Source organism: Scyliorhinus torazame, chromosome 13, assembly GCF_047496885.1.
Source record: "Scyliorhinus torazame isolate Kashiwa2021f chromosome 13, sScyTor2.1, whole genome shotgun sequence".
Classification (NCBI taxonomy): domain Eukaryota; kingdom Metazoa; phylum Chordata; class Chondrichthyes; order Carcharhiniformes; family Scyliorhinidae; genus Scyliorhinus; species Scyliorhinus torazame.
This window is the reverse complement of record NC_092719.1, coordinates 192,206,114-192,218,615: the sequence shown is the minus strand read 5'-3', so window position 1 is coordinate 192,218,615 and position 12,502 is coordinate 192,206,114. Positions and strand designations below refer to the sequence as shown.

At 40.9% G+C, this 12,502-nt stretch overlaps 1 protein-coding gene across 2 annotated transcripts in view; it reads left to right on the top strand.

Moving 5' to 3' along the window:
- iars1 (isoleucyl-tRNA synthetase 1) overlaps nt 1-12,502 on the top strand; it is a 330,949-nt gene that overhangs the window by 167,615 nt on the left and 150,832 nt on the right. For both annotated transcript variants that reach the window (XM_072472632.1, XM_072472633.1), the window contains exon 14: nt 5,973-6,099. In XM_072472632.1, coding sequence (XP_072328733.1) covers nt 5,973-6,099 — 127 coding nt within the window. The remainder of the gene's footprint in view (nt 1-5,972; nt 6,100-12,502) is intronic.

Below are 12,502 nucleotides of genomic sequence, written 5' to 3'. Positions count from 1 at the left end.
CAAATGGTCAATTAAGGATTGCTTTATACCTCCACAGGCATTTTGCCAGCACCTTGGGGATGGGAATGGGGGGCAGGCACAGCTGTGTGGGGAAGATTGTCCAGTGGCCTCCACGTGGACTCTGAGTGAGTGTGAAAAGAGGTGGCCTGCTTTATGGATGCTCTTTGGTCATGGAGGAGCCCTCTGGCAATTATCCCTCCTGCAACATAGGTGTTGCATGTACACTGAGACCCCCCCGCTGATCTGGGCCTGCTCCAGAAACCCAACCCCATTCACCCCTCTTTGAGGGTGCTAGTCATTGCAGTGCCCTAATTCTCCAGGTGCAGCCCAGCAATGGCCACCATTAGCAGTGGCACAGCTGAAGATGCGTGATTGCCTGCCCTCTGGCTGATAGCTCTTTGGGAAGGAAATCAACTGGTCCCACTGCCTGCCAAGTAAAATTCAGCTTTATATTTTGGGTGTAGAATTGGAATTTGGATGGTAAGGAAGCCCCTCTTTGTGGATCAAGATGAGAGAGGGGAAATCTTGGTTCCTATCACAAAGTCAGTGAATAATTTTGTCATGCACTTTAAGATTGGCCTTATTAACTATAAGGCCTGAGCCATTTGCTCACAGTGCAAGCTTGCTGCTAAAATAAGGTGCTTCAAAACCGTCCTGAGGGGTGATGGCTACCCTGATCAGATCTTGCTCTCTCTGTCACATGCAAACTCATGAACTGGCCGAAGGCCACCATTTGAAGACAACAAGTTTTGACAACAGGTCTTTTTTATTCGCAATACTCAAATCAATCTCCGTATTATTGTATATATTGACAAATGGCTTTAAAACCATGTCAAAACATATTGATATTTCAGAAAAGACTCGAGTCAGATTTCAAAGCAAGCAAGTCTGATTCTAAGATCTGACAGATAAAACTGAATAAATAATGCTAGATATTGATTTGCCAATTTTGGTCCTGGGCCACATTCTCCCCTTTTCTGCTTAGGTCTCACCCCCACAACCCAAAGATGTGCAGGTAGGTGGAATGGCCACACTAAATTGTCCCTTAATTAGAATATTTTTTAAAAATTGGCCCTGGGAAGCAAATGCATCACTGAGAGGAGGCAAGCTGAAGGAAAATAGTTTGTGCTTATACTTCTGGCCCTATCTCTGGCATTGTCCTTCAACTTCACTCTGCCCACAGAGCAGCATTGGTAGAAGCTATGGAGAGTTTTACAATTTGCCTGAGGGGATGTAATGGCTGTAACCTCCGGGAAATAAAAACAAAATATTTTGGGTGCTGGAAGCCTGAAATAAAAACAGAAAATGCTGGAAATACTTAGCAGCTCTGGCAGCATCTGTGGAGATAAAAACAAGAGTTAACATTTCAGATTGCTGACTTTTCATTACAACTGTTCTGCTGACCAGCAAAATGGTAGATTAAATGTACCATGAATGCATTTGAAGATGACATTTTTCTTTGGACCTCTTATGCACGCAAATGTTTCTTGTACTTTCCCATAATTTATTTTAGAAGATACAATATAAAATAACTTTTTCTTAGTTTGCAAAGGATCATTCTAACAGTTCACTGACTAACCACCAATTACCCGCCCCCCCCCCCAAAAAAAAAATTGTTGTACCTTTAATTGCATGAATAAAATAAGTTCTAAAATTATAAATTAATAGCAACTTTAATATTGAATTATAGACTATTAACTAGAACTAATTGCCAACAGTATATTGTGCGCAAGATTTATTTGAGGGGGTGCATATTTAAGCACTTAAATGTACTGGAATATTTTCCTATCCAGGTGGTTAAAAACAAATAAATCTTCTAATGATTTGACACAGCTCCGTTCAAAATAAACAATGGGCCGATACCAACCCATTTGATAAACTAATCAAAAAATAACTTTTTCATTTAAAAAAAAAAGTAGACTCTTTTCTCATTATTTGATGGAAGAGATCGAATGTAAATTAAATACCGAAGTCCAAAATCTGAAGTAAATGCATTTCCGAGAATAGTGTATTTGTAGCTGTCCCTAGTTTTATTTTTCTGCTTTAAATGAGGGTAATACAGTTAACTTGGTGAATCTGACTGAAAACTAGAATCATAGAGCATTGTTGGCCAGCTTCTACAACACTAATTCTGCACCACAGCAGGTTTCTTTCAGCAGGTTTCTTTAAAATTTGGGGACCACTCGATCTCATAAATATTTTTAAAATGTTAAAAAAGTGATAAATTTGTATTTTCTTTTAATCACTCAAAACGTGCATCAGCTTAAAGTCCTGTTTCTGTGTGCTCCACTCCGTTAACTTAGCTGATTCACTCCACCAGGTTTTTAAGTGACAATTACATTTTAAATAGGAGGTTACAAGTACCTACTGTCCTGAATCAGAATGGCATCAGTTGACACCAATATTTTAATTGTTGGTTTCCAATTCCTCCTTTGCCTTGCTGGAGCACAAAGAACAGATCGTTGAGATTACATTCACTTTCTGAATTGTGCAAGGCGTGAAATGCATGTGGTTAACTACCTGCATATAAAGAGATGAGAAGATTGGTATCACTGGACACTATTTGGAATCCAAATACCAAGCATTCATTTCAACATGGTTAGTGGCAAAAGCTAGGAAAGAATATCCGAGCAAGGGGGAATACTGCAGCGGATGCCATTTCATTGCCGTTGCACTTCTGTAATCACAGAGTACTAAAGAACCTGAATGCAAGCTTTGAACCAGTAGCATTTTGAATGAAGGATTTACAGAGATTAGAAAAAGAACTTCCATTTAATGGCACCTTTCGCAGTATCAGAACCTCAGTTTCACATATTTGAAATATGGCACCTTGACAGTATTCTCCTGAAGACTGAACGGAATTGTCTGTCTGGATATGGGTAATGGTACATTTGCGGCCATTGGGTAGTTCTGGTGCAGAAAATTATGGCTGGAGTGACCTATGCAAACGCATGCTTTACAACATATTTTGCTGGAATCTTTGTGTTGCCCTCCTTAATATCCTGGGGGTTACCATTGACCAGAAACTGAACTGGACCAGCCATATAAATATTCTGGCTACAAGAGCAGGTCAAAGGCTCTGAATCATGCGGCGAGTAACCTACCTCATGTCCAAAGCCTGTCCACCATCTATAAGGCACAAGATAGGAGTGTGATGGAATATTCTCCAGTTGTCTGGATGAGTGCAGCTCCAACAACACTCAATAAACTCAACATCCAGGACAAATCAGCCCACTTGAATGCTCCCTCTTCCACAAACGTTCAACCTCCCACCACCGATGAACAGTGGCAGCAGCACCTCCTGTCTACAAGATGCACTTCAGGAACTCTCCAAGTTTCCTGAGGTAGCACCTTCCAAACCCATGACCACTACCACCTAGAAGGACAAGGGCAACAGATACCTGGGACACCACCACCTGGAGGTTCCCCTCAAAGTCGCTCACCACCCTGAATTGGAAATGTGTCTCCATTCCTCCATTTTAACTGGGTCAAAATCCTGGAATTTACTCCCTAACAGCACTGTGTTCCTACACAGCAGGGACTGCAGCGGTTCAAGAAGGCGGCATCACCACCACTACCTCTTTTTAAAAAATATATATATATATTTATATATATACATATATATATATAAATTTAGCATACCCAATTCTTTTGTTCCCAATTAAGGGGCATTTCAGCATGGCGGGTTGGCCTAACCACAACTTTTTGGATTGTGGGGGTGAGACCCACGCAGACACAGGGAGAATGACATGGACAGTGACCTGGGGCCGGGATGGAACCTGGGTCCTCGGCGCTGTGAGATAGCTGTGCTAGCCACAGTGCCGCCCCATCACCACCACCTCAATGGCAACTAAGGATGGGCAATTCATGCTGGCCTAACCTACATCTTTTAAATGAATTTTTAAAAAATACATTTTTAACTGTTCTCATCTTACTCCGAGAACTTCAGTATGCAGTTGACTCAGTGCTCACTCGGAAATAGAACAGGTTGTTGTTGACTCCCATCTCTGAAGTATATGAGAAAATGGGCCTTTAAATAAACATCTAGAAAACCAAAGTCCAGCCACTCCAAAACCCCTTTCCCCGTCGATTATGATCAATGTGGACCATTTTCCATGACTTTGGAGCCGTTTCTTAATAAAGGCTGACATTGATGACAAAATTCTTCATTCCCTCCCATGTGCCAGCTTGGCCTTTTACCAACTGAGGAAACAAATATTTGAGGACCAGGATCTTAAACTTGAGACTCAGGTCATGGGTTCCAGGACAACTGTGTTCCCTGTAAACTGTGCAAGTGTGCGGTCGAGCACAGCCTATGAAGAGCAGCACACTTAAACATTCTCGGCCCTAAATAATAATTGAAAAAATAATCTTTCATGTGTGGTGTTCTCTTAATCACCTAGTTGATATTCTTTCCATAAGATTATAACTTAGACAGGATTTTTCGGATGGTGGGGTTTCCTGCTCTGCCACCCGCATTGCGGAGTTGACAGGGAGTGAAGCTGTTAACTGGTTTGTGACTGGATTTCCACCTGTCACTGCCTGGAAGCCTCAATCAAGCAGCTGTAGGTCAACCAAAATTCATTCAGTACATGGATGGCACAGAATTAGAGGGATGCTGCCAGGCAGCAGGGCCTTGCGCTCCTTTATGCTTCAGAGACTTGGATAGCCGATGGCAGGCACCTCAAAGCACTGGAGAAGTGCATTCATAAAATCCCCCAAATCTGCTGGCAAGATAGATGGTCCTCCAGCAGTGTCCTCTCCCAAGCCAACGTACCCAGCTTCAAAGAGCTTCAAAAGCAGCTCTGCTGAGTGGGACAAATCGTCTGTGTGCCTGACACCAAATTCCCAAAGCATCTACTGTACTCTAATCTCAATCACGTCAGGCGACTCCCAGGAGGATAACGCGAATACTTTAAGGATGTCCTCAAAACATCCCTGAAGAGGACAAACATACCTCCAATTCATGGGAGACATTGGTTTGTGCCCAACCAAAATGGAGAAAGTTTGTTCAGGAAGGCACCAAACACATCAAGAAATCTCATTGGGAATGTGCAGAAGCAAAGCTGAGGCATCAGAGGCACAAACAACCTATCTACCTAACCCTCCAAGCACCATCTGTCCAGCATGTAGCAGAATCTGCAGTTCAAAAGTATTACAATCCCAGAACAAACCCCAACATTTGCAAGGGTACCGGACAGAAACCCCAATATTTAATTTAATTTGTAAGACTGTGAAGAAAGGATACTTTGCTCCAGGAGTGATTCCATCCACAAATAGGGTTATGGTATAAAAAACAAACTTTATTACTGACACACTATTATTAACTTTATTATCATAAAAAGCAGTGGCTTGCAATTGCCAGTTAAACAATGCTTAACAGTGACAATGAAACACTAAATTCTAACTGCTATCTTTTATCTCCACTCAAGCAAAACCCATTTCATGTCAAAATCCACTTTTAAATGCACTTTTAAAAAGTTAGCCAACCCAGGAATAATTTTTGTGAAGAGGTGAACCGTTTTGAGAGAGAGAGAGATGCTTGACGAAACAGCTTGCATATTCTTGCCTGTGTCAGACAACTATTCAACCTGCGAGCCCCCTCAGAAACTGCTGCTCTGTTCATATGCATTAAAAAAAAACTAAGATGCTTTGAGATAAATTGCTAGTTCATTCACAACCTGATCTAAACTCACTGTTTCTCCAGAAACTGCTAGTCTGTTCCAACAAATTTGCCACTTTGAGGATTGGAAAGCATAAGCCGTCTTGCTTATAGTATTCATTGCCAAAATCTTCATTACAGTGAATGTCAAACTGTTACTTGCTCCAATCTCTGGAGTTTTACTTGAACCTATTATTTTTTTGACTCTGAAGCAAGGCTACAGAAAATATTGATTATAAGCTGAATTAACAGAGTGATGTTTTTACCTTAATTGAATTATTTAATTTGCTCTCATTATTTTCTTGTACAGGGTACCAGAATTTGTCAGAGAAAAGAGGTTTGGCAATTGGTTGAAGGATGCACGTGATTGGGCCATTTCTCGGAACAGATACTGGGGAACTCCCATCCCATTATGGGTTAGTGAAGACTTTGAGGAGGTGAGTAATGAATTGACCTACCAGAAGCAGATAGTGTGTATTAAGGAAAATAAAGTAATGTGTTCTCGGATCGTAAACGGCTTTTAGGTACCTTGAAAAAAATTACATAGAAGGATTGTGATTCTCATATGTAAATTTTCTTCCGATCATATCAATTTTACCCAAGTATGATTTTGATGGTAGTATACATTAGTATACAAGCACCATTGAATGGAACAACACAGCAGTTTGATTTCCATCCTGCCCTTTCACCACCCCCACCTCTAGTATCTATTGTAAGCCATCGATGTGGCAGCAGGAACTGGGGCACCTCTCTTATAAAAAGAAGGGAAGTAGGCAGGGGAGTCCTCATTGTTCAGTTTTCATGTATCTGCTGGTAGAGAGGTATGAATAGCCGAGTGGATGGACTTGCCTAATCTACTGGTAAAAAATGTATTTGACCTGATAATACCAACACTAAGCATAAAAATGAGAATAAAATGCTCCAACTGTTCTTTGTTTTGCCCCTGCTGCAGCCATGCAATCTCCAAAATATTAAAGCTGACCAAGGCAGGCCAGCAGCACGGTTCAATTTCCGTACCAGCCTCCCAGAACAGGCGCCGGAATGTGGTGACTAGGGGCTTTTCACAGTAACTTCATTTGAAGCCTACTTGTGACAAAAAGCGATTTTCATTTCATTTACAAAACATTCTGGCAAATTTTACTTCTGTTATGTTAATTCATCTGGGAGATTAAGTTTGAATGTATTTTAGCAACAATCTTAAGATGGCATGACCTTAAAAACATAATGTGGAGATGCCGGCGTTGGACTGGGGTGAGCACAGTACGAAGTCTTACAACACCAGGTTAAAGTCCAACAGTTTTGTTTCGATGTCACTAGCTTTCGGAGCGCTGCTCCTCCCTCACCTGAGGAAGGAGCAGCGCTCCGTAAGCTAGTGACATCGAAACAAACCTGTTGGACTTTAACCTGGTGTTTTAAAAACATAGGAACTGGAGAAGGCTATTCACGAGTCAAGCCTGCGCTGCCATTCAATTCAAGCATGACTGATCATCTACCTCACTTGCTTGTGCTATCTCCATATTCCTTGATGTTATCCCAGAAAATAATTTGATGAACCTCCATTGCACTCCCTTCTGTGGCAGGTATATCCCTCCTTAGATACGTGGCTTAAAACTGTACACCACAGTTTTTCAAAATGCGAGTCGTGACCCCTGGGCAATTGGTCACGGCATTCCCGAGAAGTGCCCAACATCCGCTACTGGCATTTTTATTAAGAATCGCAGCAGCTGCTACCCTTTAAATGAGAACAAAATAAGTCTGTGTTCAGTCTTCCGGCCATAAGCGGCAGTAGTGAGCAGGGCATGTGCGCTAAACGTACATTTCGTGTCAAGCGCTCTGTACTTTTGGCGCCAAAACACGAAGAGGAGCTTTTTCCATTTTCTAGTTGCTAGCAAGCAAGGCAAGAGGACTGTGAAGATGAAATGTTCTGTTACAAGAAAGAGATGGCCAGAGACAAAAATAAGCAGAGTACCTACTGGCCAGGATCTCACATCTAAATCTCATGGAGACAGCTGCGCAGGAGAATCCATGGCAGGACAGAGCAGTACTGGTGTTAGCTTTGTGGAGCTCCGGGGCCTCTGGTTAACAGCCTATAAAGAAGAAACTTAACTCGCGAACAAAGCACTATAAAGATGACTTCTTGAGGTATGGTTTTGTCAATTATGCCAATGCAAATAAGGATAACAGGTGTGTTAGATGTATGGAAGCACTGGCAAATAAGAGAAGTTTCAGATTTAGAAAGAGAAGTGGTGGGTGAAAAATTCCTTTTGATGTTGAGACCCCAGTGTCAGTTATTAACTTACAGCTGACTCCAAATAAAAAGACTACGCTGCTGTACCTGACCTGTGACAGCACATTAAAAACATAGCAAAAGCCCATGAGGCTGTCAGCATTCTGGAGTAGGGGAATTCAGTGCTAAATGAAACAAGCATTTTGTTGATGCCCTTCACGACGACTTTCATGTATGAGGTTGGATTTTCCGTTCCCACAAAGATGAAGATAGCACAGAAGAACTGACTGAAGTCTGCACCTGATATGCATGTTGCCCTCTCCTCCTGTGACCTTGATAGGAGTGAGATTTTGAGGACCATGCCGGCTCCCTTTCGCATTAAAGGTAAGCGAAGGTCGGCCGGTGTGATTCACAAAGGTATGCTGGTGTGGGCCCCGAAGGTCGGCCGGTTGGCAAAAGTGGGTCCCAGGAGAAAAAGTTTGAAAAACACTGCTGTTCACAATACACCAGGTGAGCACCAAGACGCGATGTAACTGTAGCAAGACATCTTACTCCTGCACTCTGATATCCTTGCGATGAAGGCCAACAATAAACAAAATCCAATCCAATCGACGAGAAAATCACTTTTGTTCCAAAATGAATGTTGGGCAAAAAATAGGAAATTCTGATGAAACCCTCTCTGAAAACAAACGGCAAATCACTCAAAATGCTTAACTCGACGAGGAAATCTGTATCTTGTGTTGCCCTATTATGTATTTTCTTTTCCTTTCTTTTCATGTACTTAATGATCTGTTGTGCTGCTCGTAGAAAAATACTTTTCACCTCGGTACATGTGACAATAAATAAAATTCAATCCAACATACCATTTGCCTTCCTAATTGTTTGCCGTGTTTGCATGCTAACCTTTAGTGACTTGTACAAGAACACCCTCATTTCCTAACCTCTCTACAAGAAATATTCTGCCTTTGTTTTTTCTACCAAATGAATAACTTCACATTTATTTACTTATCCACATTATATTCCATCTGCCATGTTTCTAAGTCCTCTTTGAGGCCTTCTTGCATCCTCAACTTCTGTTCCCCACCCAGTTTGATATCAAATGTAACTCAAAAGTACAAAATGTTCTCACGATAACCATATTTTAAACATGGTTATGCAAGAAATCTATAAACCAAAAACTGAAAGACATTCTGGTTGTTGGAAAATCATTTTTTGGAAATGTATCCGTTAAGGTATGTTTTGAGAGGTTCCAGATTTAATTCTGTACATTTTGAAACATCATTAGCCTATACAGTTCCCCCAGCCTATCTTGTACAAGAGAGGGCAGTTCTTCTGCCATGATAAACTTGGTTCAACTTGAGAATCTAAGTTTACTTGAATCTATTGTATTTTGCAAAAAAAGTATGGTAAAGGAACATGTTGCTGTGACCGTTTGCTGGAAATCTATATTGAACAAAAGAATTTGCTGAACAGTTTTTAAAAAAAATCAGTATTAAAAATGCTCCCACTGACATTACTATTCGGGACCACAGAGAAATTATAGGAAAAATAATGGTCTGGATTTTGTGGTCAGCGGCAAAGCAATAATCTTCATTGCTGACATTGAAGAAAGCTACCAGCAAAGATGAACGATCTCTGTGGCGTGGATTTCACTTTGCTCAACACTAATTTGAATCTGGTGCTATGCGTAGGGGATCTCCCAATGTCCAGCATCATTGATGACATTGAGTGGGTAAGAAACCAATCACAGTGAAGAAAGAAAAACAGGAAATAAAACACACTGGTTATCCTTCACCTTTTAGAAATTTTACACAGAATTAAATCAATATTGGGACACATTAGAAACTGAAATCTAAAGAAACTTTATAAACAACTATAGAATTCATATCATAAAGAAGTTGATCTGTTGTGCTGCTCGCAGAAAAATACTTTGCTGGGCAGCACGGGAGCACAAGTGGATAGCACTGTGGCTTCACAGCGCCAGGGTCCCAGGTTCATAGAATCACAGAATTTACAGTTCAGAAGGAGGCCATTCGGCCCATCGAGTCTGCACCGGCTCTTGGAAAGAGCACCCTACCCAAGGTCCACACCTCCACCCTATCCCCATAACCCAGTAACCCCACCTTACACTAAGGGCAATTTTGGACACTATGGGCAATTTAGCATGGCCAATCCACCTAACCCGCACATCTTTGGACTGTGGGAGGAAACCGGAGCACCCGGAGGAAACCCACGCACACACTGGGAGGATGTGCAGACTCCGCACAGACAGTGACCCAAGCCGGAATCGAACCTGAGACCCTGGAGCTGTGAAGCATTTGTGCTATCCACAAGGCTACCGTGCTGCCCACAGGTTCTCCCCGTGTCTGCGTGGGTTTCCTCCGGGTGCTCCGGTTTCCTCCCACAGTCCAAAGACGTGCAGGTTAGGTGGATTGGCCATGAAAAATTGCCCTTAATGACCAAAAGGTTAGGAGGGGTTATTGGGTTACAGGGATAGGGTGGAAGTGAGGGCTTAAGTGGGTCGGTGTAGACTCGATGGGCCGAATGGACTCCTTCTGCACTGTATGTTCTAAGTTGAAATTGCACAAATTTTAGTTTTCAAGAGCCGGAGATGTTGCTCAATGATTCATCCTGTTAAACATCATTAACAAGATGCAACTTTTTTGGATGTTTGTAACAGTGATACTACAGCTTAAAAAGTCACTTCATTGGTTTCCAAAAGGTTTCCATTTGTGGGACCTTCAGCAGCACATCCTGTGGGAGGATCTGTCCCTTCCTTCCCCCTTCCTTCTTTTCCGTTTTCCTTTCCATCTTTCTGGCTCTCTCTCTCAACCCCCGACCCCATCCTGCCTCTACCATCTCCTAAGTTGTTCTGTGTAAAGTTGGTTCTCACATTTGCGTTCATAACAACCTGTTGATTTTGAAGCATTTTGGAAAATCCTGGGATCTGAAACACATTGCGTAACTGCATGTTCTTTATTTATCCAGCAGAAACTACAGTAAATTTACAATTGGCAGATGATGTAAAGTTAAGATAATTTCTTAATTTCTTTGTACATACTCTGTGGCTACTACTTCAGTTTGTGCAGGTGTTTCTATAAGATTCAAATTGACTGAAAATCTGAATATATAAAATTTGTGTCCCATCAAAAAAATAACAGGCATAATTACAGTTTTTAAGATTATATTACAAATGCTTAAAAAATTTAATGAACCAATTTGATACAATATACACAATATTCACATTGTGACACATTGTTGTGAAATTAATAATAATAATTAAAATCATCAAATTTAGCTCCACTGAACCAGAAAATACAATGCAATCCTGTCTGTCTTTTGAATAAATAGCCATTTTGTATACTGTTGAAATCCTGCTTTACATTGTTTACATCTTGTATCGTTTTCTTATATTTTCTTCTGCACCTTCCTCCTCACAAGAGAGCACAATGTTTCCACTAATCATCCCTCTTGATTTTCTGACATAGTTAACATTGCAATATGATAAAACTGTAGGCTTGGATCTGTATCCTTTTATTTGTAGTGCTATACTTAAGGACAATAATATGTTGCACCAGCATTGCCAAAATTAAATAATCTTTTTGTTTCTATATTTGTCTTGAATTACATAACCGTACATTTGTGATTTGCTACTAATTTTTCATGTGTTCTATTCCACCTTCTGTTTAAAGCTATTGAGATCTCTGTCTCACTTTGTGCACAATGTCACTGTAAAAGTGCAATGATTGAATGCAATATTCCAAATTCTGACCAGATTAATGGGATTTAACTGTAATAGTCTATTTGCACATCTTAAATCATCTTCCATTCATTTTATGCAGCCAAGCACTTTTGGAACTTGTTTTGTACTCAAAATTATGACATTTGGCCTAGTCTAATGATAGATGTCAAGTCTAATGATAAATGAAAGAAAGACTCATTGGTGGCTTCAGTGACTCCATGTGGTTCATTCTTGCAGTCTACAAAATCTTCAAATCTCTGTGAACTTAAAAAAAATCAGTTTTTTTTTTCTCACTGTTTAATACCACCCAGCCCTGGTACCATGTAATGTTCTTGTCGGGTAGCCTGATTTATATTACAAGAACACTTGTAGATAAAGCTATAAACTATTTATTAACATTAACTGTGGGTCAAATATATACAAAACAGATGAATAACAGTATGAACATGCACAAGGAATCTCTCTTTCTCAGCTCCCTAGTCAGTCTGAGGTCACCTGACTCTAACATTCACTTATAGACTACTGAGACTCCTAGTGGTCAGTCAGTGAATTACAACACAACCCTGATATCACTACAGTAGCCACCTTGTCAAGTACCCTTGGGATTTTATACATTTCAATAAGAAATTCATTTCTCATTCTTCTAAATTCCAGTGGATACAGGCCTAACCCCTACAACCTTTCCTTTTTTATTGTTATAAATGTAGAGTACCCCATTCATTTTTTCCACTTAAGGGGCAATTTAGTGTGGCCAATCCACCTATCCTGCACGTCTTTGGGTTGTGGGGATGAAACCCACGCAAACACGGGGAGAATGTGCAAACTCCACACGGACAGTGACCCAGAGCCGGGATCGAACCTGTGACCTCGG